The 27,814-nt window shown below is 40.6% G+C and overlaps 6 protein-coding genes across 10 annotated transcripts in view; 3 read left to right on the forward strand and 3 right to left on the reverse strand.

The window, feature by feature from the left end:
• LOC133844379 (kazrin) overlaps nucleotides 1-2,856 on the forward strand; it is a 56,422-nt gene extending 53,566 nt beyond the window's left edge. Inside the window, 1 exon segment of the mRNA XM_062278331.1 lies at nucleotides 45-2,856. Coding sequence (XP_062134315.1) covers nucleotides 45-482 — 438 coding nt within the window. The 3' untranslated portion in view covers nucleotides 483-2,856.
• LOC133844385 (uncharacterized) lies at nucleotides 1,781-2,108 on the reverse strand. Its single transcript, XM_062278335.1, has one exon. The coding sequence runs from the start codon at nucleotides 2,106-2,108 to the stop codon at nucleotides 1,944-1,946; it is 165 nt and encodes a 54-aa protein (XP_062134319.1). The 3' UTR covers nucleotides 1,781-1,943.
• On the reverse strand, nucleotides 2,479-5,148 carry LOC133844384 (uncharacterized). Its single transcript, XM_062278334.1, has 2 exons — nucleotides 4,958-5,148; nucleotides 2,479-3,142 (listed from the first exon to the last, which is right to left on the reverse strand). Exon 2 carries the CDS (start codon nucleotides 3,127-3,129, stop codon nucleotides 2,920-2,922), a length of 210 nt encoding a protein of 69 aa, XP_062134318.1. The 5' UTR covers nucleotides 3,130-3,142; nucleotides 4,958-5,148; the 3' UTR covers nucleotides 2,479-2,919.
• LOC133844381 (probable hydroxyacid-oxoacid transhydrogenase, mitochondrial) lies at nucleotides 3,188-5,811 on the forward strand. The gene is made up of 5 exons (XM_062278333.1): nucleotides 3,188-3,340; nucleotides 3,404-3,488; nucleotides 3,566-3,940; nucleotides 4,004-4,145; nucleotides 4,207-5,811. The coding sequence occupies exons 1-5, from the start codon at nucleotides 3,291-3,293 to the stop codon at nucleotides 4,947-4,949; spliced, it is 1,395 nt and encodes a 464-aa protein (XP_062134317.1). The 5' UTR covers nucleotides 3,188-3,290; the 3' UTR covers nucleotides 4,950-5,811.
• Nucleotides 5,412-23,481, reverse strand: LOC133844380 (uncharacterized). Its single transcript, XM_062278332.1, has 7 exons — nucleotides 23,337-23,481; nucleotides 23,050-23,124; nucleotides 9,740-10,298; nucleotides 9,570-9,679; nucleotides 8,572-9,034; nucleotides 6,812-8,507; nucleotides 5,412-6,742 (listed from the first exon to the last, which is right to left on the reverse strand). Exons 3-7 carry the CDS (start codon nucleotides 10,280-10,282, stop codon nucleotides 6,411-6,413), a joined length of 3,144 nt encoding a protein of 1,047 aa, XP_062134316.1. The 5' UTR covers nucleotides 10,283-10,298; nucleotides 23,050-23,124; nucleotides 23,337-23,481; the 3' UTR covers nucleotides 5,412-6,410.
• Nucleotides 23,482-24,283: 802 nt separating this feature from the next.
• LOC133841772 (ATP-dependent zinc metalloprotease YME1L) lies at nucleotides 24,284-27,625 on the forward strand. Of its 5 annotated transcripts, XM_062274491.1 has the most exons (10): nucleotides 24,284-24,440; nucleotides 24,549-24,970; nucleotides 25,034-25,093; nucleotides 25,150-25,342; nucleotides 25,409-25,501; nucleotides 25,707-25,789; nucleotides 25,846-26,162; nucleotides 26,229-26,619; nucleotides 26,678-27,371; nucleotides 27,434-27,625. In XM_062274491.1, exons 1-9 carry the CDS (start codon nucleotides 24,414-24,416, stop codon nucleotides 27,336-27,338), a joined length of 2,247 nt encoding a protein of 748 aa, XP_062130475.1. In that variant the 5' UTR covers nucleotides 24,284-24,413; the 3' UTR covers nucleotides 27,339-27,371; nucleotides 27,434-27,625. The 5 variants fall into 5 exon arrangements, with proteins under 5 accessions (XP_062130475.1, XP_062130474.1, XP_062130476.1 ...); XM_062274490.1 differs by having other exon boundaries at nucleotides 26,678-27,625; XM_062274492.1 differs by having other exon boundaries at nucleotides 25,849-26,162; nucleotides 26,678-27,625.
• The last annotated feature ends 189 nt before the right edge of the window (nucleotides 27,626-27,814 follow it).

Genomic DNA, 27,814 nt, shown 5'->3' on the forward strand with positions numbered 1-27,814 from the left:
AGATTTGAAATATCAAATTCTAATTATGTTTTGGTCCTTTGCAGAGTTCTCTTTCAAAAGCCTTTCGGTTCAACACAAAACCCAACCGGGCCGGCGATCGCAGCTCCTTCGGAAACTCCACCTCCCCAACGCCATCGTACAGCAGCAGCGAGGGCGGCGGAGGAATATACGCTACCATAGGTCCTCACCAGATGCAATCGCTTCATCATCCGCCTCACCACTTCCTTCCACCACCCACAACCGCACCACCACCCCCACCCATCTCAGGAGGCGTCAACTATGGCCCACCACCGGCCGGACATCGTGTGAGTGCTCCGCCCGTAGGCAGCATCCTGGATCCCAATGGGCCAGATGGTCATCTGCTCTACGAACAGAACAGTCGACGCGTGAAGAGCATCAGCGACATCGGTGTGGCAAGCAGCGGCAGCATGGGAGCATGTAGTCTAGGTGGCATATCGGCTTCATCCGATTCGCCAGCATGAGCTGATTACAGAGCGTTTGTTGTAGGTCTAGATAGGTGAGCAATGTCAGAATTGTCGTAGTATCTTCATTCCCTTCGTGTGAGCTTGAATTCCAAAGAGAATAAAAGTGATAAGTTAGGAGTATATAATATATATATTTAAAAGATAGAAATATGTATATTTAAACTGGATTCAATTACATTCAACACAAGACCCACCTTATCAAAGTGATGCGAGAAACACTTGTGCATTCAACGGATACATATGTCAAGATACAAATACATACAACAAAAAAACAAACACAACACAAATAGAAACGACTAAGCATATTTGATGAAATCAGATTGAAACTACAACACAAACAGTGAAAACGTAAACATAATTAATAATAATATTCATGGATATTTATGTATGTACTTAGCTCTAAGTTCGACTCGAATGCATGCAATTAAATAGGAGAAAAGGCAATTCATTAATTAAATTAATTCGGCATGAGGCGGCATTCCGCCTGCAGAGCTGCAACTGCAAAATGCAAATGAAAACAACTTTATTAGGCTAATAAGAACGTATTTAATTGTAAATTTAGTTTTCAATTGATTTAATTATACATATAATTATACTCGATGATATTGCAAACAGCAACAGCAAAATGCACACGACCGAAAAACAAATTGTTGTGTGCGTGCGCAATAAATTTTAATTTCCGCAGATTGCATTGAATTGGATTTGAAATAATAATAAACTGCTTTTGTAACTGCAATTTAGATAAATTGAAATTATTTTGTAAGCTAAACCCCATTTACCCAAACCTTTTCCAACCACCAAAACCCCAATTTCAACTTCCAATAACAAACGTAGCTAAACAAATAAACCCTGACGAATATTCAAATGTAATAAAGTGCAGAAATGTGCAAAACTGTTAATGTGGCTATAAACAAACATAAATATAATTTATATGGAAATAGCTAAGTAAATATTTATATATATATATATATATATGTATATATGTATTTAATGAAATAATAATGCAAATGTATTCCAATCAATTTGAGATTAACGAACTTGAATCGCAACAACCAAACCAAATACCGCAAGAGTCAAAATAATAATCCTCTAGCTCCAGTCGATAAATGATATCCTGCATTATTGTCCTTCCTACCATTGCAATTCCTAAAGCATATATTGTATCAATAATATGAGATGTTTATTTTTAAGCAGACCAATTTAACTCTAGCATTACGAACAGGTAAAACTATCGAATAAAACAATGATCAAAACTAACGACTCTGGACTTCATTTATTCCTCAAAACACTGTGAATAATGTTCAAGTGCGTTTATTTCAAATATTACACAAGTAAAACTTCAACAAATTGCATTTTCTCCAATCCAAAGCACTTCACCTTCACCTTGATAACATTTGTGCGTGCATCGCGAGTCTGCTCCTGTTGGGTGCAGCTGACAGGAGCATCCTGCTGGGTTTGCTAGCGTCGATCTTCAATGTTATCGGTCCTGGGACGACGAGTGGTGTTCGGACGACCCTTTGGCTCTGGTCCCGGCTGAGGAAGCGGCTCGGCGGCTGCCATGGATCCAATGCCACCCACAAGGGCCAAAACACTGAGCAGCAGGAACAAATTAAACCACTTCATATTAAAGTCGATAGCTGGTCGAAGCTTTGCTGGAGTCACTTAGTCGTTAACTGATGACTGCTGCCAGTTTCAGCGTCGTTTTTATGGTCCACAGCGCAGAAGTTTATGTCAATAGCGATGGGAAAACCTATCAACATCGTTTAGTTTATGTTCGAAGATCGAGCAACAAGATTTGCAAAATTGAGTTGTAAATTTCGTGATAAAAATGGGCGGACATTCATTTAGGTAATTGACTGCAACAACATTGAACAATTGTTTGCCGAATTATTCACATTGTGCCGCGCACACACCGTGAGATTTCTGGCAGAGACATTTCTCTAGATTCTTGACAGCTTGACACTTCAAACTGACACAATTTACGGCATTTACATTTGAGGTATTTCGATATCGCATTGTATTTGAATGTTTTTACAACGTTTTGTGATTTAAATGCAGTGATAGCTTATAGTTACAATAATACATCGAAATTACATAAATAATAAATAATAGAATAATATAAACGTGATACTATGCAAATGACAGTGTTGCGATGTACAAATTCCATCGAATATTTTCGGAAGTACGCCGAAAATTTGTTGGTCAAATACGTTAATGCATACAATGAATACAAATACAATAGTTGACTAACGGGAACATTTAAGAAATACGCGTAATTTGTAAATACAAATATACTGTCCAATTGCGAGTATATCTATTAAATAACTAATAATAACCGAGCGTTCTCTAAAAACATGATTATCATTAACGACACATTTCTCAAAAATGCGGTTAACGAAATGGAAAATATATACAATAACAAATTTTATTATAATTATTGAGAGTCCATGCAATAATTGTTGTGCAATATTAGTTTCTCCTGAAAGCATTGCATGAACATGTTGTTTTCTCGCTCCTGTCGCAGCTCCTCGCCAATCTGCTCCCACATATTCTCGAATCCACAATCCCACTGGGAGCTGCTGATGTCATCATCGTTGAACGTGTCATCAAAGCAGAAAGAATATTCACGTACGTAATCACACATTTTGAATTTAAAACTGAAAGAAGCGATAACAAAACGGTTATTCAGCATTAATCGATAAATACAGTTTGAGTGCGACAGGTATGATCGATGCCTATCGAAAGTGGGCAGCCCCACAACTAGCGCTGTTATCACTGCAAAGCAATCACAGCTGTTGAACGAAGATGTCGCGGAAGAATGTTTTAAACTTAATCAACACGATTGTTGGTGGCTCGTAAGTAGCAATTATTATCAAGTAACCAGTTTATCGAGTATAATTGTTATATAATTAATATAGATGTAAGTGTCCCGCCCACTCGCATAATTATGGATCCACAGCGGCGGCCGCAAAGCAAACGGGATTGAAAGAGTATGCCTTTGAGGTAAGTCTTCTTGCTGTCCAAAGTCCAGTTAATCAACGAGATAAACTGTAATCTAATATATAATTTGCATGCCGCAGATGTCGGCATCGACAGTGCGCTTTGGACCAGGTGTGAGTGCAGAGCTGGGTGCTGATCTGTCCAACTGGGGGGCCAAAAATGTTTGCCTGGTGACGGACAAGAATGTAGCCAAGCTGCCGTCGGTGCGTGTTGCCCTCGATTCGTTGGCTCGCCATGGAATCAACTATCAGGTCTATGATGAGACGCGTGTGGAGCCAACGGACCAAAGTTTTTGGCATGCTGCCCAGTTTGCGCGTCGCAATCAGTTCGATGCTTTCGTCGCCATTGGCGGCGGCTCCGCCATGGACACTGCGAAGGTAGCGAATCTGTTCAGCAGCGATCCAGCTGCAGAGTTGCTAGACTATGTCAACGCTCCCATTGGTAAGGCGAAGGAGGTAAGTCGAGTAGTAAAATCAACAGCAGAAGAGTTAACGTCAACTTTTTTTCTGTTTTTGTAGATTTCTGTTAAACTGAAGCCACTTATCGCAGTACCCACCACGTCTGGCACTGGATCGGAGACCACTGGAGTGGCCATATTTGACTATCAGCGTCTGCATGCCAAGACAGGCATTTCCAGCAAGCATCTGAAGCCGACTCTAGGTAAGCAGCTGCCCCATCAAGATTCCATTTGTCAACAACTCTACACGTCTTTATTCTGCAGCTATCGTGGATCCTCTGCATACGCTCTCGCAGCCGGAACGTGTGATGGCATTTGCGGGTTTTGATGTCTTCTGCCATGCGCTGGAGAGCTTCACGGCTGTCGACTATCGCGAGCGTGGTCCAGCTCCCTCTAACCCCAGTCTACGCCCCACGTACCAGGGCAGAAATCCCATTTCCGATGTCTGGGCACGTTTTGCCCTCGACACCATACGCAGCAATTTCATCGACGCCATTTATCAGCCCGACAATCTTGCAGCACGCTCTAGCATGCATCTGGCATCCACCATGGCGGGTGTGGGCTTTGGCAATGCAGGTGTGCATCTCTGCCATGGTCTCTCGTATCCCATCTCGGGGCATGTGCGAAACTACAAGCCCAAGGGCTACTCTGACAGCCATGCTCTTATTCCACATGGTCTCTCTGTGGTAATAAGTGCTCCGGCTGTATTTGAGTTTACAGCTGCTGCATGCCCAGAGCGTCACCTCGAAGCTGCTCAGCTTTTGGGTGCTGACACCTCAGGCGTTAAAGCCGCTGATGCCGGACGTCTTTTGGCGGACACAATGCGAGGTTATATGCAGCGTGCGGGCATTGAAAATGGCCTCCAGGAGCTGGGCTTTGGCAGTGGCGATATTCCAGCACTGGTTGAGGGAACGCTACCCCAAGAACGCATTACGAAGATGGCACCACGAGAACAATCGCATGAAGATTTGGCCAAACTCTTTGAGAATTCAATGCAAGTTTATTAAACACTTACCCTCTTTTTTCTTTCTCGCTTCTTAAGTTCTTTTTTCACTGGGGAGCAAATGCAAACTAACGGGTCTATTTAGTGAAGTTGGCTGCATTGATTCATTTCAGGGATTAGTTAATGTTCAGCTGGAACCAGTTCCACAGCGAGCACAAAACTGAAGTGTCAAATAATTAGTGTTAATCGACACATACATATATTTCAAAATGTAATGTTAATGTGAATGTAAATAAACCAAGACTTCATTTGAATATCTTGTGAAGTGATCCATTTTACTATTAAATTTCAAAGACAGTTTATTTGTTTTATAAAAGATAGAAAATGTAAGTATTATATCGATGTGTACCCAATATACCGAAGGCCAATTCATAAATAAGTATATATTTTTGTATTTAACACATATGGAATATGTATTTGTTGTATATATATTATAGATACTATACCATATAAAGATTATGTTCAATTTGGTTAAAATAATTTATTGATTTCGGAAAATGTGTGTTCAAAGTCCAACATTTACTTGATTTGATTGAAGGGATAATATAAAAAGACTTAACGTAGTTTATTAATATGCTTTGCGTCATCATCATATCATTCTTTGCCCAGAATAGAAATCAAAAAGCGATATTTTTAAGGGGTCTGACAGGTTCAGATCGACAGTTACAGTTAAAGATAGAGTTACAGTTACAGTTACACACATCCACACTTTGCCCAACCGTTTCAATATGACTGATTGCCAGTGGTAAATATTCTTTCATAAAAAATTAGTATATCTCGATATTATTAATTTCGGCAAAATGGCACTTAAATCCTCAAATCGTCCGCTTTCAAAATGAAAAGTTGTAAGACACAAATCTATTGATCTGCGCCTTGAAAAAATACAATATAAAGTAGTAGGCCTTTATGTCAATACGTTCTGACGTAGAAGATGTTAAGAATACGGCGACTCAATCAGTTTAAAAGTCCGTTGCTCCCGAAACGGTTGCTAAACTGTTCGCTCGTGATCTCTGCCTCTGCGTAGTGCCATCGGTGCAGTCGCTGCAACCGGTTTAAGTACAACAATAACTATGTGCTATATAGATAGTTTTCCTTTTGTTTTCTCTTCTTTATATATATGTTTTTGGGGCCTGGTGGAGGGAGGGGGTTTGGGGCATTCCTCAGTATTTTCTTCAGTTTTTGCTAATACTTTTTCGCGCATTACGCCAAGAGATGACTCTTGATCTTGCTCTTCGCTCCGCTTCTAGCTCTGCTCTTTGCCAACGGGTTATTTATCGTTTCATTCGTTTCTTATTGTACGGTTTTATCTTTTGTATTTCTTGATCTGTTGTTTTTGTTTTTGCAAAATGGTGTTTTAACTATGAATTAACTTATAAATTAAAAAAACAGCGCAACACACTCCCGCACTCGACGAAGTCCTTCTCGGAGCTGCTCTCTCTTTCTTACTGTGCGGTACGGTATGGACTTAGACCTGATTGATTGGCGCATATTTGTGCACCTTTGGTTGTTTTGGTTCCTTGCTAACCGCCGGCTTAACAATGTCCTCGGAGAGCTTCTGGTACACAAAGGAGTTCTTCGATGCCAGAATGGCCATGCGATAACGCTCGCCCCGCTTGTGCAGAACCATCGCAGCGATCTTGAAGAGACCGAACAGAATCATTAGCAAGCAGCAGACGACAATGATTGTGGGCGCAATGTATTTGTAGCTCATATTGTAGACATGACCACGCTGAATGAAGATCTCCTCCTCCTCATCCTCCTCGTCGCTGTTCTCTTCGCTATCAGATCCAAGTTTATCTGCAAGATAAAAGTATACAAATTAGAGATAACGCAATGAGGAACTATTAAACAACTACAAACACGAACCTAGCAAGAACTTGTCCTTAGTTTCCTTGGACAAATCGATTTCCTCAACCTTAATGCCATCATAGACCTTGGGCTTCAGAACGGATTCCATGTACTTCTGGAAGGCGGCATCACTCTTCTTCTTTTTGTCGCTCTTCTTGGTATCGTCATCTTCATCACTGTCGCTATCATCTTCATACTCGCTGTCTTCCTCGTACTCGCTGTCATTGTCAGTATCTTGCTCCTTATCCTCGCCACCATTGTTCAAGTCCTCCTCACCACTCTCGAAGAGCTCGGAATCGTTGTCCTTCTTGTTCTCCGTGCTCAGAGATCCCTTCATGATCTTCTGCATATTGCTCAGCTTATTCTTATCTAGCACACTCTTGTCCAGCACGCTCAACAGTTTATCCTCATCATCCTTCAGCTTGCGCTCGGTTTCTGCAATGCGTTTCTCGAGATCAAACTCCTTATCGCTAATGGTGCCATTGTGCTTGCACACCTCCTGTGCCAACTGAGTCCAGCCCATCTGGTACTGAATGTTGATCAGCGAGACATCATCCAGATTGGATAATACTGGCGCCTTCTTCGACATCACTTTGTGCAGCGACACGTAGCTAATGAAGTTCTGGAAATCATCGTTGCAGTACAGCGGATTTTGGGTAAGATCCAGAGAACGCAGGTTCTTGAAGGTCTTGATGTCCTCGGCAGCAACGTATTTAATCAAATTGCCAGAAGCATTCACGCCACGCAGTGTCTCGAAGATCTTAAGATCCTTGGTCAATCCCGTATCACGGAACATGGACAACGAGGTCAGCTCGCAATCGTTGACATCCAGATAACGCAGCTGTTGCAGCGGCAAGAAGAGTCCCATGGAAAGACTGGTGATGGGATTGCCAGCCAAATTGAGCTTGGTCAGTTCGCTGTTCTCCTTGAAGACAAGTTCGTCCAATTTCACAATCAAATTGTTGCTCAAATCCAAGTCAATCAGCTTGGTCAGACTGGCAAATGTATCATGTGGCAGATTGTTAATGTTGTTCCAGGCCAACTTAAGCGTAGTCAGATGTGGCATTGTGGAGAAGGTCTTGTGTCCCAAGGCGCCAACAGCGCAATTGGACAGATCCAAATAGTAGACGGTGAAGAAGCCATTGTAGCTAAGGAAGCCATCGGTTGGCAGTTGGCTCAAACGAGGATTATCATTGAGGCGGATGACATCGAGCTCAGAGTTCTTGAAGAACAGCATGCTGGAGACTTGATCCAGTTCGTTCATCGACAGATCAATGTGACGCAGGCTCTTCAGCGTAAGGAAGGAGTCAGGCTGAATTTTGGTGATGCCGTTGCCCTTAAGATTTAGATTGGTCAAGCCGGGCATCTTGTCGAACATACTGTGACGCACATGGACAATGGAATTAAAGCTCAAATCCACCTGTTGCAGTTCTTTGATGCCAAAGTGCAGATCGCCAGTGAATGTGTTGTACTTAAGGTGCAGAATCGACATGCTGGTGCCATTGAAGAGGTTGGCTGGCAGTTCCTTCAGCGAATTGTAAGACAGATCCAATTCCTCGATGGTGTCAACCGATTCGAAGAGCTTCTCGGGGATCTTTTGCAAGTTGTTCTGCGACAGATTAATGTACACAATGTTGGACAGTTTGGAGAAGGCGGTGGGATTCAGTTCCATCAGGTTATTGCGCGACAAATCCAATTCCTCAATGGTGGAAGACTAGGAAAACAATTAAGATATAAGTAATGAAATCTTAGCTATGTATGTTCAATATACTACTTACTTTGAGCAGATAATGGAGGCTAGAAACGGCGCTCAGATCGTTGCCGGAGATGGTGAGCATGCGCAGCTTCTTGTTGTGAGCAAAGGTATCGGGATTGAAGACAGCGAGTCCAACATCGGTCATATTAACAGCATACAGGTCGTCCAGACCAAGGAAGGCATCGGCATGCATGTACTGAACCGTGCAGTTGGCAATCTTAATCGAGGCCACAAACTTCAGTCCCAGCTGCTGGAAGAACTTAGGACCCAGTGGAATAGGATACTTTGGACCGACATTTGTCACCACCAAATCGGTGATATCCGAGCCGAACTTCTGTGTGCCCAAATCCAGTCGGGAGCAAGTTGCCACCAGGTAGCTGTTGATGTTGCGAGAGCAGGTGCAGTATCTAGGGCATGGCACATTCTCGCTGAACACGACCTGCTCCTCATCCTGAATTTTGTCGGACTCGTCGTCATCATCGGAGCTGCAAAGGCAAAGTTGAAAGTTAACAAATGAATTCATACAAATAAGAATTTTAAGTAATTTGGTTGCGTGTTTTACAAAATTGTTGAATAATGTATAAAATTAATGAATACATTTAAAATGCATAAATCTGAATCTATCGAAATAGAAAATATGAATAGGAAAGTAACTTCATAACTAATTTCATTGTTTGCTAACAACGCTAAATTTAATGCAGATAGTATTTAACGGACAAATTGATGTGCCTACATTATAACGAAATAATTGAATCTGTCGGCGCGAAATTTAGTGAATTCATTATGACAATTGACTTGTTTTCCACAGTTCGATGGATGATTCATTTATATTGCAAATGATAAATGCAAAAACTTATCTTGCTTTTAGTTATCTAAACTCTGCCTGCCAACAATAGAAAACAGACCTCATGGCCAGCGCTTATCAGCAGCCTCAAAGCCTCGAGAGATTTGTTTGCAATGAATCGGATACAACGGTACAATAGAAAGACAGGTAACGAGATAACTGCTTGGATAACTTACTCATCTGCGTCGTCGTCATCATCATCGTCGTCTTCGTCGATGTACTCGTCGTAACTGGAGTCAATGTCATTCTCCTTGGTGTCACCATCGACATCCTTGCTGATCTTGGCCTGAAATGCATTATAGTAAAGTTATCTGGGATTTTCGAAGTCACCAAGAGCAACACCTACCTTTGGCTTGGCTGTTGTGCTTTCCTCAATGGGATGCAGCTTGGGCGTTGTGGTCTTGACAACCTTGGTCTTCTTGGTGCGTGTTGTGGTGCTCGTCTCCTTGACCACATTATCCGATTCATCTTCCTCGGAGCTATCATAGTTCTCCATCTCATAGTCATAGTCATCATCGTACTCGTAGTTCTCCTCAGTATTATTCTTGATGCTTGTGGCATTCTCTGAACTCACACGATCGGGCAGCATTTTGTTGAAACGGGGATCCTCAGCCAAGGCCAGATTGTGCTTGGCTGCCTCGATCAGATCCTCCAGTGTCTCATCACTGACTGGATGCTTTGCCTTTGGCTTTGGAGCTGGCGTTGTGCTCACAGTTTTGTTTGTCTCAGTGTCAAGCAACTCATTGGAGTCCAATTCAGTGCTGGCAACGTCATCGTTGAGTAGTTTGGCTTTGGCTGCAGGAGCTGGCTGCAGAGCACTGGAGTGGCTCAGATGGAGACCCACCAGTGAGATGACCAGCAGCAACACCAGTCTTGGCTGGCGACCCATTCTTATCGATCGTATACTAAAACGAAATAAGTTAAGATGCAATTCTAAGTAATGTTTTTGTTTTTTTTCGTTAAATTCCGAAAATATATGAGAAAACAGTGCGACTTTCCGGTTGAATAGAATACTTATGAAACTATTCATTCTGATACCAAGAATACAACAACTTCTGGCATTTTGAAAGTTTATCTTATCTCGCACACACACACACACAGAGTGCAGAGATAAGGGAAAATAACGTAAAACGTATAACGAACGAGAAAACGCTTATTTAATCAGCCATAACGAACACGACTCTTGCATACCCAGTTGGAACTGCAGTGGGCGATAATGTCAACCGGATCTGGTTGAAAATGTCACTTCAAATTTCAGACACTTGCCTAATGGACAACCGTAGTCAGTCTACTGTCTGTGCATCACAGGTAACCCTACAAATATATAGTTATCGATATAGTAATATATATACAAATGCTCAACTTCTCTCTCGCACTCTTTGTTTGCCTCTCTCTTTCTCTGTCTCTCTTTCTCTCTCTCTGTTGATGCGCCTAATTAGCGCCTCCTGAAGCGATGCGAAAGAGTTGACATCATTGGACTCAAATGCGCTTGCTAATCTCATTGGCACATTTAATTCAACACTGTTAGAGACCCGTGGGGATTTTCGCTCAGTGTTCAAGTTTTTTTTTGGCTCTCTTCATTTATTTGCTTATCGACAATTACGATTTGTGTTTTTGTTGATAAAAAAAATACAAAATAAAAAACAAACAAGTTATGATTCTTCGTATATTTCGAATGTGTTACTCAGAAGTTGACAAACAATTGCTTTCAGTTTTTTTGGTAATGTTGTGAAAACTTTATTGAATACTAAGTATATTCAACAGGTAAACGAGGCACTTGAGGTACTTCCCCCACTTGCACTGAGTAATTTATCGGAGGCAAATGCTAATACAAGTCAAGTGCTTAAAGTATAACGAAGGCAAGTTCAAGTGCTTAAAGTAGTATAACGAATGCAAAGAAATGAGAAAACCCACAAATTGCACCAGGTTGAAAAATGGGTTTTCCAAACAGTGCAACGACTCTATTGAACACCTGTTATTCCGATTGTGGTTATAAAGAATCACACAAAAAACGCGATTGCAACACGTTTTTTTGGCTCAAAGTTTTATAGAGAATTTTTTATTGTTTATTTCAATCTGATAAGCATTTTGCTAATTAAATTATTATTAAATATTTTGTTAAAATCTGATGATTATTTTTCTAATTAAGTCATTAAATATTATTAGGAAACTATACAAAATATTTATATTCTAATTAAATCTGACATTTTTATTAAGAATTTATAAGTATTGTACATATAAGCATATTTTTAATACTACACATGTGTACAACCAATAAATGTTTATTATTAATACTACTTCTGTAATTGTTATCAGCTGACTTTTATAAATTTAGCTGCTTATTCAAAATAGTTGTAAAACAAGTGAGAAAGCTACAGTTGAGTGTGCTCGACTGTAAGATACTCGCTACCCATTTTAAAGATAGTGCAAAAATAAAAATATACATAATAAATATTCTGCAAAAATATTACAAAAATATACTAAAGATTACATTTGGTATATTGATATGACAAAATATACAAGATTGCGTCTTTGCCCATACAAAAATATTTACTTATATAATAACTTCACAAATTTTATCTGAACGCAATCAAATTCGCGACTCTAGCTTAAAAATTACGCTTGTTATACAATTCAACATCGATTTTCGAGGGCGGATATGGACAAAAATTTGAAACAAACTAAAATTTGCAAGCAAAACAAGTGCTTTCTAAAAAATATATGATTATATACATTTTATAGGGTCGGAGATGCCTCCTTCTGCCTGGAGGCACAAAGTTATAATACCCTTCTACCTTATGGGTAGAGGCAATAAAGCAAAAACAAATTATGCCTCTAATTTTCTTACATCTCATTTCTGCTATCGTAGCTGCCACAATAACCAGTTTTGTTTGCTTAATATTAGTGAATTGGATTCCTGAAATTAATTATCAATTACGAATCCTAAATGCCACCGCATATTAATAAGTCGCAAAAAACCAGTTCGAAAGAGAGTTGCTTAGGGAATTCTCGCACTCAAATCGATTGTTTTGTTTGGCAAACAGTCGCGAGGTTGGAGACTATTTGTGTTTCCTGCTTTTGCCATTAATCTACATTAACTGATACGAAGTACGAAGCACTCGACAACGTTTCCAATTCAGCTCCTCACATTTCAAACGCTATTAACGTCACTTTTCAGTGCAGTTGCACAAATGGTTTGTGTGCGTGTTTTCCAAAGAAGCTCCTTTGACAAAAGGGCGCCCAGCACGTAGACCATAACCATAAACAAATGAATAAATATGCATAAATATTATATTATATTTGCAAATGACGTAGAATAGTAGTAAAATGCCAGACGCTCTCTTTGCCTGAAATTCGAATACAATTCCCCAATAGAGTGTTTGGTTTTTTTGTGAAATGAAACAAAAGAGAAAATTTTGAGAATAATTCAGTGTAGTAAACAAAGCGCTTTTCAGTTCAATATAGTAATTGTTGTATTCTGTATTTCGTTTGTTGTTCAGTGGGGCAAACGTGTGTGTGCGCAAAATGGAAATGCGCAGTTAGATTGATTGCGGCGCCATGAGTGAAAATGTGGCATTTATCTATATAATGTATGACCATATCGGGTGATAATGCACACATGCATGTATTGCATGGCACAAACACACACTCGCAACGATCGAACTCGTTTAATTAGAGGTGGATAGATACAGTCGTAGCTGCAGATACTTATCGTTGTATCCATGAAATCGCTTTGCATTTTTGTCTTGCCCAGTTTGTCTGCCACAAATTGCGTGGGTGTCAACTTGAATGTTTGCAACGCCCGAGTGAACGACAGAGAGGGAGAAAGGGAAATATATTTATGTGCAGTCAGAGATTCAGACGCAGAGGGAAAAGTGCGCTTTGGACCGGCATTCAAACGTGTTTAGGTTTTTAGGTCTTAGCCACGCTTATTGCCAGCATTTCGTCGAGTCACGAACTCCATTCGGAGTTGGCTTTAGTTGGCAACGGGGCAACAACAGCTTCGTCGCATTGTCGCCAAGTTTCAATGGAGGAGCAGCCGCTGCTAAAGCTGAAGCTGAGGCTGGTCGATCAGAGGCGCCGTCGTCGACGACATCGACACGATACCATAATTAATTCCATTTGCTATTGCTATTGCCATTGCTATTGGCTGTAGCGATTGCTGTTGTTATTGTTGTGTGTTGCCATTGCAGTGCTACGAAGTGGATGTGTTCAAGTTTAGAAAATAAAACCGGTACCGCCACTGGCCATACTTGTACGTGTATGCAAATCAGTTTGCGAGTCGGAAATCATGAGTCAACCAATTCATCATATGTACACCGAGTATCTCTTCATTTTTTATTGTCTTGTTGTTTTTTGTTATATTCCTCCCATTTATTATTGGCACACGCTGCTGCATCTCTCAACTTTACCGACTACAGACAACTACAACTACAATAAAAATTTCAACTTCGCTGTTACGGTCAATGTCTCAGCGACCAATTTGATTAACTGTCTCTCAGAATGTTCTGTTTTTGTTTACTCTTCCAACTGTGTCTGTGTGTGTGTGTGTGTGTGTGTATATGCTTAGATGATATGAATAAATAGAACCAAGTGGATTTCAGTGTTTCGTTTCGTTACGCTCACAAACATTCCAATCAATGTTGACAGAGACAAACACTTTCCAGATCTCCGACAGCTTAACGAGTTCATAACAATAACGCCCGACACTTTTTCAACTTTCATTTGGCATTTATCGAGATCACCTCGACATGATGTAGTAACAACACTTCCGCAACAATACAATTCTTGGTATTATGTAAATTTATTTTAATCACAATTAATTGATAATTTTAGTGCGTCTTATGTAAATATATGTATGTATGTATGTGTAAGCATATTCATAAGATGTTTGAAGTGTATTTCTTTCTGTCGGTTGGTTTATTATTTCCAAAAACCAGTCGCTTCGTATTGAATATATTCTGCAGTCTGGTTTCGTAAGCAGTGCTAAACCGGTTCAAGAAGGACTCGTAACCGGTTCTTGGATCGATTATTGGAAATGCAGCGATGAGCTAAATAACAATATCTTGCATTGAAATATGTCATTGCCATAAAATGATTAATATTTCATTTGATATCTAACATATAATACTTTATGGTACTATAAAAGAACTTCTTTCATGCTGTAATGATTTATAGCTCCCCATGAATTACAGTTAAAAAAAAAATATCATGTTGTATCGCGTGTCGAGAAAGGAAAAAAACAAAACTGCGATTTGTTCGTGGTATTGCGATGAGTTTGAAATTAGTTATTTATTTGATCACACAAAAATGATACTCGGTCTGGTCTGGTCTGGTTTGCTTTGGTCTGGGCGTCAGTTTGGGTTTTGTCAACAGACCGCATTGACCGATCGACATTTCCCATGTGGCTGTGGCAGCCAACCCGCAGTTGGGTATAGCATTCCCTTTCCCCATTCCCCATTCCCCAACGATCGACACGAGTTTCAAGTTACAAACAACAACAGACAATAACAAAATGTCATCTGGCGCTGCATGTGGAGCAGCAGCCGAGAAGAGCAGCTGGTTAGTGACTGCCCCATGAAAGTTATCAGTGATCAATTTTTGGGCGCAGTCGCAGTTGACAAGTTGAATATTGGAAATTGGGTGCGGCGATGTTATCCAAACAATACTATGATCGATGCTCTAATGGCAGCGACAAACAGTTATCTAAGTATGCGTCACAAGGTCGCAAATTACTGAACTCAGGATAGACCATGGCTGCTTCAGGTAGTTTCGCCTTGACGCCGGCTTAAGATTTCACTGCTGAACTCGTCAAGTTCAAGCGAAAAAAAAAACCCTCAAAAGACATGTGTGTGGGTGCTGTTGTGTCTCGATTGAGCTGTGTCGTTAAAAATAGCCAGGTCGACGTAAGTATTCGATTTAAAACAGGAAGTGAAATGAGAAACGAGTCACCTTTCAGCATGTTGTCGCTTTCTGTTGAATCGAATCAAAAGCAGGTAGATAAACCATTTGGCCACCCGTGTTCCTTTTGGGCGATGATTGAAAAACTGCAACGGAAGTGTTTCCGCACAACTGCAAGATACTAAAGTATCTCAGGGATGCAATCGAGCGAATATCAAATGAGAGAAGGAGAGCGAGAGTGAACAAACAACAGCACAGCAGCTTCTACGCGTTTAGATATCTGTCGAGTTGAGTTCAGGTTTTCACCGCACCTTGATCACGACTTAATCTCGTTTATTGACAGTTCATTAGCAGCCCCAGACAGCGTGATATATTTTATAATCGGATACTAAGCCGCTCGTCGCTCTCATTGCCACCAAAACATATGTAAGTCAAGTTGCAAATGCAAAGCCAACTGCACATCTGCCACAAATGACATTGTGTACTACACTATACATACATTATACATATGTTAGTTCGACTTTAAGTCATAATTTCTGCAACGTTAACGTTTTAGTTGCAGGAGCGTAAGACTGCAACAGACTTCGTATTTTTTTTTGTGGTGTACAATGGAAAAATTGCTCAAGGCGTGCACATAAAAAATGCCGACATTTGACCACACACAAAAGACAGAGAGCGAAAAAAATAAAGAGAGAGGGAGAGAGACTGGCAAACACACAACGAAAAAAGGGGGAAACTGCTGTGAGACTTGAACAACAACAAGAAAGCGGCTTAAAGAGATGGCCAGACTGGTTTTTGGCTGGAAATTGCGACTTCGAAGCGTCAACAGTGACCGCCGCAGTAGCCAAAGTCGAAGCTGAAGCCGAAGTCAACTCTCGACCAGCTGCCCAAGTTGCTAAAGCGAAAACAACAACAACAACGACAAAGTTACAGAGCCCGAAGCTCAAAGCTGAAGCCAAGCCCCAGACAGATGATATTCTTGAGTTTTGAAATTCTTGGTAAAAACAATTTCAATTTACTTTGCAACGATGAAGAAACTACCTAAAAAAGGCATATCAGTCATTGTTCAAGCCAAGCTTATTTGCTTTTTGGCCACACAAAACTATGGAGACATTCTCGTAGTCGTATTTGTATTTGTATTTGTGTGCTCATCATGACGTTGATAATCACGATAATCATGTTGATGGTTAGCAGTCATGTGCTGAATTTAAAAAAAAAGTGCCATAAAAAAGAGTCTATATCGAAATGGGTTTTCTGTGAAACAACATTCGAGCCTTGTGCAAAGATGTGAATGTGCTAAGCAGAGCTAATGAATAAAATGATTTAATAATTGTGTAGCACACAAGTTGGTAATCAAAATACTATAATAAATCTATTCCAAAAGTACGCAGCCCAGAGAATAGAGAATTTTGTGTTTATTTGAAAAACAAAAGCAGGGAAATTCTTTTATTGCAATTGTAGTTTAAAAGTGTGCATTAAATGAGTGCAATGAATTATTCAAATCGATTTGAATAGCTACAACTCACGTCATACTCGTGTTTTTATTTATTTCTGAAATATTTTCAGAATTGCGAAATAAATAATATGCATTGGAATTTATTGCGTTTTCACCTAGCTGATGAAATTGTAGGTTCTACGCGAATATAAGGTCTTTGTTTGTATCTGGATTCGCCATTGTTTTTTGCTGACACTTCAGCATTTGTTTATAAGACTGAGTCTGGCAGCTGTCAACAAAATGTAGGGGGGGCTTTGCTTATCGTTGAATGATCCCTAGCAGAGTGGAGTCGACATAGATGGCTGATGATGGTTGACGACACCACATCACTTGTGATTAATCGAGCTTACAACTTTGATTGCCCAGTGAATTCTGCTGATAAAGTTGACTCTGTTATCGGACCGTCGTGAAAGGAGCCAACAGGTTTTTCTTTCTCCTTCACCTTCCACATTTAGTACTTAGTGGTCAGTTCAGGTTCGATACTTAATTATTTTTGGTAGTACTTATTAAAGGTATCTTTAAGTGATTTCGTCAATTTTGGGAGCGATAAAAGCAGAATTTATGGGCGCTTCCTTCGATATCGAATCGAATTGCGATCGCCATATAAAGCAAGTCGAATTGATTGGGCTTTGTTTTAATTATAGCCATATGCATATATGCATAAGTGTATATAGACATTGATTCTTTCCAGGAAACAAGGCATAAATTAAGTGCTGGCTAAAACCGGCTTCATTAGTGTGCACTTGAAGAAGTGTCTTGCCACTCCCCAACGACAGTAGTAACAGATGATATATTGACTAGGAGTTGAGCTATAGCCATGCATATTCAAAACAGTTGTCATTACTTGTTCGAAACTTTTCCACAACAAAGTGCGAGATTTTCCAGCTGAGCTTTGCACCTGAATTCCAGTTTGAAACAGTTTGCACAGGCAACGCTCGCTGCCTTTGCTTCGACCACGACTTCGTCGGCGGGCTTATTATTGCCACTTCTGAAAGGTATATCATTCATTCAACACTTTGAGTGGCCTGTCAGCACGTAGGTCTCCCTTAAGATTGCAGATTGCACGGCCCGGGGGCTTTAGGTGGAGTTCATGAAACTGTCAACGTGCTAATGCTCACACGTTGCACTCGCAAATTTATTGACGTCTTTGTATAGTATTTATTGTATTTATAATATTATTTCCCTGTCAAATTGCTGTTATTATCAAGCAAGTCGAAGTCTTTTGTTTAACATTTACATTTGCATTTACATTTCTCTTTTGCTGCAATGAGGCGTGGACCCTGCCCTTCGATTGTCGCTTTGGATTTTGGTTTTCGTTGCCATATTTGCATTGGCATGCTGTGTGAAGTTGAATGCCGCGCGATTGCAATTCGACGATCTCTGAATTAATTAACTGCAGAAATGGAATCTCAAATGTCTGTCTTTTTGAGCTGCCAGCGCAGGCGTGCCACAGTCTGAGAGCCACATTCAACGGCAACGCCGTCAGAACCAGGCCCAAACACAGTCGACTGCTGTTGGCCACGTCCACATTCCTGGCACCAAGCAAAGCCGCACGTAGCTGTTGCCGGTTCCCAAATTGGACAAATCGACAGACGGACAGACGCGTAGCGGTGCACATAACATAACATATAGTAACGTAACTCACTCCTCCCACTCTGAGTCATTTGTTGGCCCAAAGTCGGAGCTGATGCTGATGCTGTTGCTGTTGCTGTTGCTGTCTGGCTGTTGCTGGAGGCAACTCTGCGCGTCTGACGCAAATCAAATTCACTTCATTTCATTAGCCTTCCACACACACACACATCGAAATCAGAGCCAAGCCGATTGACTGCCGCCTCTGTTATGGTCATAAGAGCATTTCAGCCAAGAGCTTGTCATTGGCTTAATACGTTATTTATGATTGCATGTGGGGCCAGCCACGAAACTAAATCGAAATCTACTATTCGTTCGACCATTTGTCATGATCTTTGCTGAGAAAGCTTTAACACAGTTGCTCTGAAAAAGTTCGCTAGACCTCCCACATTTCAGCTCGATACAATTAGAACAGTTAGAAAGAAAATTGTAACACCTTCAAAGTGTATTCATAATGATTCGTGAATAGGTTATCAAAACCAAGCCAAGTATTCACTGTTAGAAGCCCTTGAAGCTCTCGATTGTATTCAACTCACTATCAAGTAGTTTCCGGAATTTATGGCTTAGGCTAAACCTAAGCTATTTGCCCAGTGAAAGTTGAGAAGTCGTTGCAATTGAAATTCAATTTGTGCTGCACTCACTCGCTTATGGGCATGGCAAATGGAATACCTTGCCACACAGACACTCACACACTTGGAGAGCTACGTCATGCTTGGGGCATGCAATATGAATTCTTGTTTGTCACTTGCCTTGATCAGATTGAAGCCAACGAGCTGGAGAATGGTGTTTCAATTTAGCGCCAAGTCCCAAGTGTCGGCCATCTGACATCGTTTGGCGGCTCTAAGAACTCGTCTGTTGCAGAAAGTGATTAATGATCACGCTCAGTCTGTCTGTCTGTCCGTATGTCTGTTTATTCGTCGCTCTGTTGGTCGTTCGCACAGTCAAGCTTGATTGAATAAGCCCAGGGTTAAGGTAAATGTCACAGCAACATACGTAGTTGCGTATTGCGGCTATGAAATTTCACGGCTCATTAAACAAACGTAAATCGAAAAAATTACGTATACGACATAGACCAAAAATAAACAAAAGCAATACGCAAGCATTGAGGAAAAGTGCATTCGACTTTAACTCACTCGAAACGCGCTTTTAAACTCTCTGCGCTGCTCCTGTTTGGAGAAGCTTACAAAACGAGTGCGAGTAAATTTTGAATATGACATCATTTGCCAGAAGAAACACTTCAAAATCACTCAGAATATGTATGTACGTACTTAGTTATTTTAAGAATCGCTATTTTGGCATGACAGTCATGCGCCGATTCGCTAACTAGGCAATAGCGACAATAAACAAATGAGTGCGCTGCGAACGAAGCTGCTCAACTTTATGAACACCCTGTACAAGTTGCTGAATTATGCATTTCTCAGTTTTTTATTATCAACCAAAATGCTTAAGATCATTCCCATTCATGAAACCCAGTTGCAAGATATTTTAAATTCTCAATCAACGCTTAATAGGCGTGATCTGTTTTCGTAAGAAGCTTAACTCTCTCTCTCGAGTACATTAACTTAATCACAACTGGGGAGATGCTACCTAGTGATTGGTGCCAGGCTGTGCAGGGTATGTGTACGCCTTGTCATTACGCATACGCCGCATGTGCCGACACTTAAAGTTGCTGTTGCTGTTTTGTGAATGCGAAAACAACTAGCAACTAACCAAGTTTGCCTACACACAAAGTGCGCCAGTTGCTGTTGTATACACATAGTACTATATGTAGTTATTGTAATTGCTGTTGTTATTGCTGTTGCTGTTGCTATTGTTGTTGTTGTTGTTGTTATTGCTGGCAGCTCGTTGAACAACATTTAGTTTTGCCAAATGTTTGTCTGGCACTTTGACGAATTCGTTAAGCTGCTCATAAAGTTTAAGCACAGTGTTCATAATTTACCCACCTCCTCCTCCTCCTGTTCCTCCTCCTCCCTAAATGTGGAGTTCAACAAGCTTCACTTTGTCTCGAGTTGGACTTCGTCTTGGCCTGCCATAATGTTTGTTGTTAACAACTCTCAACGCGCAGAGCTGTTGACACAAGTACAGCATAGGCATCTAGTCAATTACCGCTGTAATCGTGTGGACCAGAGGTCTCGTGTTGGAGCCGCAGTCGCAGTCGCAGTCTCGACCAGACCCGAGCGCTTTGACCTCATTAGCTCGGCACACGAAACGATACTCGGAATCGGAGCCGCAGTCGCAGTCGATGTCGAAGTCCGAGACGGAGTCGCAGTCGCAGTGGGTTTACTCTATTTTTACTGTATGTACTCGACTCGTTTATGTTTGCGCCGTCTTTTATCTGTGGGCCGGCTTATGGCAACATGCCCAGATTAGATAATGTCACCAAAAGACCTGGCGACAGTCCCATGATGGAAAGGTCTCCCATTCTCGCCATTCCTTGATGAACTTTTCAAATGATCGTAAGCTCATTAAAACTAGCTAACAAAGTTGCAATCATAATTTTGATTACAAAACTGGGTTGTCGCTGGTTTGGCGAGGACTTTCTGTCCGGGTTACGAGTAATTGACTTGTATGCGAATCAATTTGCATACAGTGATTTCAGTTTGTATTCGTGAGTTTTCATTGCATTGCAACACTCCTATTTTCTGTCTGCCTATCGTAATCATGTCGCACCTCGAAACTGTCCATACAACTTACACACACACTTTTACATACACACGAACACTCATGTTGAGGTCCATAAATTCATATCTCTTGATGGGGCATTACTTTACGAGCATGTACGATTATGTGGTGTATTGATGGTCTTTGTTATACTTCACTCAGCCATGAAATTGATAAAAATTCTAGCCGCGAGTATGAAATTCCAATAAATACAAATGCCGCATTAAAAAAACTGTTCAAAACTTGTTTTGAATTATTTATGTACATATATTTTCAAATTTGTTTTCGATGTCGATGCCGATGGCGATGTCGCTCTTTTTGCTGCCAGGAAGCGCTATTATTAAAGTAGGCATTAATTTGTACGATTACAACCAAGATCTGAAATGTGAAGTATTTCGAAAAGAAAAACTGCACGAAAGTCAGACGAATGCATTAATTATTCTGCTGGCCAGCTGCAGTTTTGTCGCTTTTCTGGTGAATGTCAGCGAAATGCTAAAGTCTATATTGAATCGGGTTCAGGTTTGTCGGGCGTTACGAATGTATGAAACGTCTTGGCAAATGCCTCTCTCGAGTTTCGTACACAATGCGAGCATGTAAGTGAGTAGAAATATATGAAGGTGACTTCTTTTCGAATGCATTACCGGTTTTGCTTCCCCCTCTCTTTCTGCCGCAACCCGCAGAGTATCGTCAATTCGATGCTCATCGGTTACGAACCCCTTGCCCAAAGAGCAAAGCGAGAGTCGCGTTTTAAAGGAAAGAGCAAATACTTACAACAGAGAGCCACTCACACATACACAGAGTACTAATACTAGCGCACTCACAGGTGTAATCTTATCTACCTTTACAATACCCTTGCAGCGGGTAAAACAGCTTTGACATGAAGCAGACAAAAGCTGTCTATAAAGACGCGACTTATCGTGCTGAGTCAACATTATTGCTATATTGCATTAAAGCACGAATCTGTTTTCACCGTTCATAGTCTGAATTCAAGGATGTGTCATCTGAATCATAAAGAAATTCATTTTCTTCGTTTTTGTTGTATATCATTGAGTAGAACTCTAAAATTATAAGAGTATGATTTCGTCGTGGAGTCGACGATAGATTTGTCTTCAGCTGCTGTTCAGCATTTTTGAAATTGTGAAAATAAAGCGCGTTTTTCTTTTACGCGGACAATAACTGTTTGTTTTTCTGGATGTCTGCTCAGACCTCGCGCTCTTTATATACATACATATCTCGAGTGTCTTGGAGATCGGAGATAGAGCCGAAATGCGAATGCAGCAGTTTTTGCAGTTCGCTGCAGCAACTGTATACACCTTGATGGCCTCAAGCTGTGAGTGTGTGTGTGTGTGTGTATAACGTAAATGCAAGAGTATGTACATAAGTGTAAGAGAGTCAGATGTCTGCGAGGTTTATGCTTGGACTGGTCTGTATGCTGATAAAGCTGTGAAATTGCAGGAGAGAACTGGGCCAGCCAGCGACAGCAAAAAGTTTAGATAATGCCAACATAAGTTGAAAATTTTATATGTCACCCAATATACGAGTTGGAGTGCGAGTGTGTGTGTATGTATACACACATACAGACAGACGCTCTCACAAATACATTGCAGCTGTTGGCTTAGATATAGCACAGCAAAGGTAGCCGCGGGCAGGTAATGAAGCCACAGGTAGGTAGACGACAAGCCACTAAACGCATACATATTCATTCACACACACACACACACACACTTGCCCATCTAGTATATGCGACAGTGGCTTGGAAAGCACGTGCGGTAGAGCGAACACACACTAGCTGCATGATCTCTGACCGCGCGCAGCCTGTTGCTGTCACACTCTTTCATTTTGCGTTTACTTGTAAATGACGAAATCCCATCCCTCAAATTTCCATTCAAATTCAATGTCTGGTTTGAGCCAGAAAACTGCACTTGCCCCATCTCTGCATCTTCATTGGAACAATTAAACAAAACACTTACCGTGCGTTTTTTGTAGACTGCGTAAAATGCGTTGCTCTCGAATGATGCGAAGTAATCCAAATTTCAATTTGATCGCTAAAATAAACACAAAACGAAAACAAACACAAACTTAAGCTGAAGGTTTTATCTTCCACTGCACATGCGTATGTGCATATATTTATATTTTGTATACGCAATATTTGCTAGGTATTTTTAATGAAATTTTTAATTTGTCACGTTTTTAAAAAACTTAAGTATGCAAGATAGCTTGTATTTTATCTGATAAATAAGTGAAACGAAGCCGTTACCGATATCTCTCGTATGCGGCAGAATTCCCGCTTCTCTCGGAACGAAATCGTTTTAACACCTGTTGAAGTTCAAACTCGACTGATCGTCGAATGTTGTTGAAAAGTGTGACTGCGACTTGGTTGCAAAAGATTCTTTTTTAAAGAGATACTAAAATATACCATCTCACTTAGTGGTATAATTAGTATTTTCAAATCTACGCGCAAAACCATTCCAATTATTAAAAATACCGATCAAATGTTAAAAAAATAAAATAAAAAACAATACAAAAAATCAATATTGAAAATTGTGCGGGTGTCTTACAAAAAACGCTAAACGTTAAACAATAAAAAAAAATATGTAATTTTATCTATGAGACACCCTATATCTTAAGACTTGTTCTAATGAACAAATCAATGATTCCATACATTTACAATTATATTATTGTCTTCGATTAGCTTTATTCTTAAAGAACTTCTTTAAAAGAAGCTACTAGCCACTATTAACCACTTAGTGATTATTCAAATACATTTTTTTTTTATTGAACAAGTGCAACACAAAACTGTACAGTTTTATGAACACCATTCCCAACGGCTGTGCAACAGCCCACATAATGGTTGCGAATTATGAATGGATGAAATTAATAATTAATCTAAATGTCAGCCCATAAAAATAATTTTTTGTCACACTCGCTATATTTGACAAAATTTTGTGATTTTAGTCAAATTAATTTAAAACGAAGTATGTTAAATTTTTACAGCTGTTCGCTATGTGACCGTATGCTAATTTTTTAAACTTTTTAATAAAAAAAAGCGTATCAAAAAGAAAACAGTAAGTGTGCCAAAAACGAAAATAGAGCATTTATAGAATGAGTTTAATGGTCAAAACGCTGGAAATTGCAAAAAATTAAAATTCACTGTAATTCAAATTCACACGTTAAGCGCGCTTGCCACTGAATGAGGGTTACCACACAAGTTCAGGGATGCAACACGGACGCGACTAGATTATGACATTTTAGCCTGTCAAAAGTTTTTGTCGTCCGCTCGCTCCGATCTGAGCCTGTTATTGTAATTAAATAAAAATTTTTGTATAACTCGAGAATGTTTTCTGCCAACACACACTCTGTGGTAAGTGCAGGCCAACTACGATACGTTTATCTATTGATTGGTTTTGATTTCACTTGCTATCTCACAACCAACAAGCATCACTGACTTTTGGTTCTCATTCAATGTCAGCCCTACCTATATCTGGGTAATTTTAGTCGAAAACCCCACTATTACACAGTGAAGCGCACAAAACTGCAGGGTAATGCCAGTGTACCACGCTTCTTTGCCGACAAATCGAAGTCATCCAGCAGCGTCAGCAGCAGCAACGGCAGCCCTGGACAGGGGAAGAGACATGACCTCGTGCTGGACTTTAAGAACCTGATCGTAAAATCGGGTGCCAACCTGCAAACAATTGTTGAAAGGGCCGCTCGGATGAATGGCATCTTCGACAAACAGCTGGTCAGCGAGACAATGGCCAAGGTGACGTCGCTGTTGTCGGGAATGAATGATATACACGTCACACTCGAAGAACCAGCGGCACAAATCGGTCGTAACAAAATGCAAAATTATAAGTTTGAATTGGCTCTGAATGCACCACAAGCCAACAGTAGGTGAGTTGATCATCGATGCAATATGTTTTTGGTTTAGTATTGATTATTACTTTAAACTTACAGCAATTTATATCCAACTGTGATGAGAGGCCTGCTGACACCACTGTATTCTAGCTATCAAATGTAAGTGCACCTCAATTATAATAGAATTTTAATTGAATATAACATTTCTTATACAGTAAACAATTGCGCGGCTTCAAAACGGATCGTTCCATTGAGGCGGAACAGAAACGCAATCCGACGATGTCAACCAGACTTAAATCAGCGTTTCAAGGCACGCCACAAAAGCCAGATGGAGAATTCCAAATTCAAGCCGATAAACTAAAGAGACTCATTGCCAAATCCGGCGAAAGTGGCAGCGTTCAAAATGCGGTAGGCTCTTTAGAATAATAATTACATTACAAACTCCCTTACTCTCTGATTTCATTTGTTTTGCAGGAAAACATCAAAATTGCATTTGCTGAAGGTTACTTGGCAGCATCGAATGCCGAGGACTCGCAGAAATCAGGCAAAACAATGAAATATCTTAAGGTAAGTTCAAGCCCTTCTTTCCAAAGTCTTTTTCCCAAAGGAGTTTGTTTAAATGCTTTAATATTCATATCTATTGTGTTCCTTAACCTTCCACGTTGCTCCCTATCTTGTTCGATGACATTTAAGTCTCCCCTGTTTATACTATCCCAGTGTCGCCTGTTCTGCTCCTTAGTGTTTTCAATAATGCTCAGTAATTGTCACATAGTTTTTCCAGACTTTAATAGTTATCGTTGTCTTCATTGGAATCTTCTTGAGCTTCTTCACCTCATCGAATGGATCGGTGTTTCGGTAAGTTTTCAAGCCTATTTCACCACCTCGAACATCACTTACACCATCTTATTCAGCAGTATACAACTGGGGAACCAGGTCGAGGTGGATCCTGAGGAAATACACGTCACATTCGATGATGTCAAGGGTTGCGATGAAGCCAAACAGGAGCTGAAAGAGGTTGTCGAGTTCCTTAAGAATCCCGACAAGTTTTCCAATTTGGGTGGCAAGCTGCCCAAAGGTGTTCTTCTTGTGGGCCCGCCCGGCACGGGAAAAACTTTGCTTGCACGTGCTGTCGCTGGCGAAGCAAACGTTCCATTCTTCCATGCCGCTGGACCCGAGTTTGACGAAGTTCTCGTTGGCCAGGGCGCCAGACGTGTGCGAGATTTGTTTAGTAAGTGCACACAATATATGTTAATATACTCCGTGATCTAAATTATTATTTTGTTGATGTTTACAGAGGCAGCTAAAGCCCGCGCTCCCTGCGTGATATTCATTGACGAAATTGATTCGGTTGGCGCAAAGCGCACAAATTCCGTTCTGCATCCGTATGCGAATCAGACCATAAATCAATTGCTCTCCGAGATGGATGGTTTCCATCAGAACGCTGGCGTCATTGTTTTAGGTGCAACGAATCGTCGCGACGATTTGGATCAGGCATTGCTGCGTCCAGGTCGCTTTGACGTTGAAGTCATGGTCTCGACGCCAGACTTTACAGGGCGCAAGGAAATTCTTTCGTTGTATTTGGAAAAGATTCTGCATGATGACGTGGACTTGGACATGTTAGCGCGTGGCACCTCAGGATTTACTGGCGCAGATTTGGAGAACATGATAAATCAGGCAGCGTTAAGGTGGGAGAAATGTGTGTTGTGCTATGATCACTTATATTTAATTATTTTCTCTTTGTAGAGCGGCCATTGATGGAGCTGAGACTGTGAGCATGAAGCACTTGGAGACCGCTCGCGACAAAGTACTTATGGGTCCAGAGCGTAAGGCGCGTCTGCCCGACGAGGAAGCAAACACAATTACAGCATACCATGAGGGTGGCCATGCGATTGTCGCCTATTACACCAAGGAATCGCACCCCCTGCATAAGGTAACAATTATGCCGCGTGGTCCCTCTCTCGGCCACACCGCTTACATCCCCGAAAAAGAACGCTACCATGTCACAAAGGCACAGCTGCTCGCCATGATGGACACAATGATGGGCGGCCGTGCTGCAGAGGAGATCATCTTTGGAACCGAAAAGATCACGTCGGGAGCGAGCAGTGATTTAAAGCAAGCTACGGCAATTGCCACACACATGGTAAAGGATTGGGGCATGTCAGAAAAAGTCGGTCTGCGAACCATTGAGTCTGCCAAGGGTCTGGGGAGCGGAGAAACACTAGGACCCAACACTGTGGAGGCTGTCGATACTGAGATCAAGCGCATTTTAAGCGACAGTTATGAGCGAGCGAAGGCGATCCTGAAGAAGCATACAAAGGAACACAAAGCACTGGCTGAGGCCCTGTTAAAATATGAGACTCTGGATGCTGACGATATCAAGGCAATACTGAATGACAACCAGTAGTTGTATTTCGAGGAGTGGAATTAGTTGGGTCATGTACTGCATACAAACAAACATATATACATACATTAATATATATATATATACGTATATTTTAGTTACAATATTATAAACGTGAAAACACACTGCGAAAGAAATACTATATACATAACAACAACAAACAAGGTCGGGACGCAGACGGACAGTTAAGAATAAAAATGTTATACATATTTTTGTTATGTTTTCAATAACACCATCGAAAGTTATTTTGGAATAAAATCTATAAATTCACTATAGGATGTGTAAGCAAATTAGAGGAAGTGTTTTTATTCAGTCGTGGCATGATGAAATTCGAATTTTTAACAACAATAGAAAAAGTCACAAATACATCAGTAGAATGATTCAATTTAAAACTATTTAGAATTAATAGTAATTTATTAGTAAGAAACATTTAAATTTGAAACCATTTCACTTAGAACTAATAGTAATTTATTATTCAA

This window comes from Drosophila sulfurigaster, chromosome 3, assembly GCF_023558435.1.
Source record: "Drosophila sulfurigaster albostrigata strain 15112-1811.04 chromosome 3, ASM2355843v2, whole genome shotgun sequence".
In the NCBI taxonomy this organism is placed as follows: Eukaryota; Metazoa; Arthropoda; class Insecta; order Diptera; family Drosophilidae; genus Drosophila; species Drosophila sulfurigaster.

Coding starts and splice junctions, on each gene's coding strand:
- LOC133844385 (XM_062278335.1), bottom strand. CDS start 2,108: ATGAAGTGGTTTAATTTGTTCCTGCTGCTCAGTGTTTTGGCCCTTGTG.
- LOC133844384 (XM_062278334.1), bottom strand. CDS start 3,129: ATGTGTGATTACGTACGTGAATATTCTTTCTGCTTTGATGACACGTTC.
- LOC133844381 (XM_062278333.1), top strand. CDS start 3,291: ATGTCGCGGAAGAATGTTTTAAACTTAATCAACACGATTGTTGGTGGC. Junction 3,941..4,003: donor CCATTGGTAAGGCGAAGGAG/GTAAGTCGAGTA, acceptor CTGTTTTTGTAG/ATTTCTGTTAAACTGAAGCC. Junction 4,146..4,206: donor GCATCTGAAGCCGACTCTAG/GTAAGCAGCTGC, acceptor TTTATTCTGCAG/CTATCGTGGATCCTCTGCAT.
- LOC133844380 (XM_062278332.1), bottom strand. CDS start 10,282: ATGGGTCGCCAGCCAAGACTGGTGTTGCTGCTGGTCATCTCACTGGTG. Junction 9,035..9,569: donor GATGACGACGACGCAGATGA/GTAAGTTATCCA, acceptor TTGCCTTTGCAG/CTCCGATGATGACGACGAGT. Junction 8,508..8,571: donor GCCTCCATTATCTGCTCAAA/GTAAGTAGTATA, acceptor TTGTTTTCCTAG/TCTTCCACCATTGAGGAATT.
- LOC133841772 (XM_062274490.1), top strand. CDS start 24,414: ATGTTTTCTGCCAACACACACTCTGTG. Junction 25,790..25,845: donor TCGAATGGATCGGTGTTTCG/GTAAGTTTTCAA, acceptor CATCTTATTCAG/CAGTATACAACTGGGGAACC. Junction 26,163..26,228: donor ACGTGTGCGAGATTTGTTTA/GTAAGTGCACAC, acceptor TGATGTTTACAG/AGGCAGCTAAAGCCCGCGCT.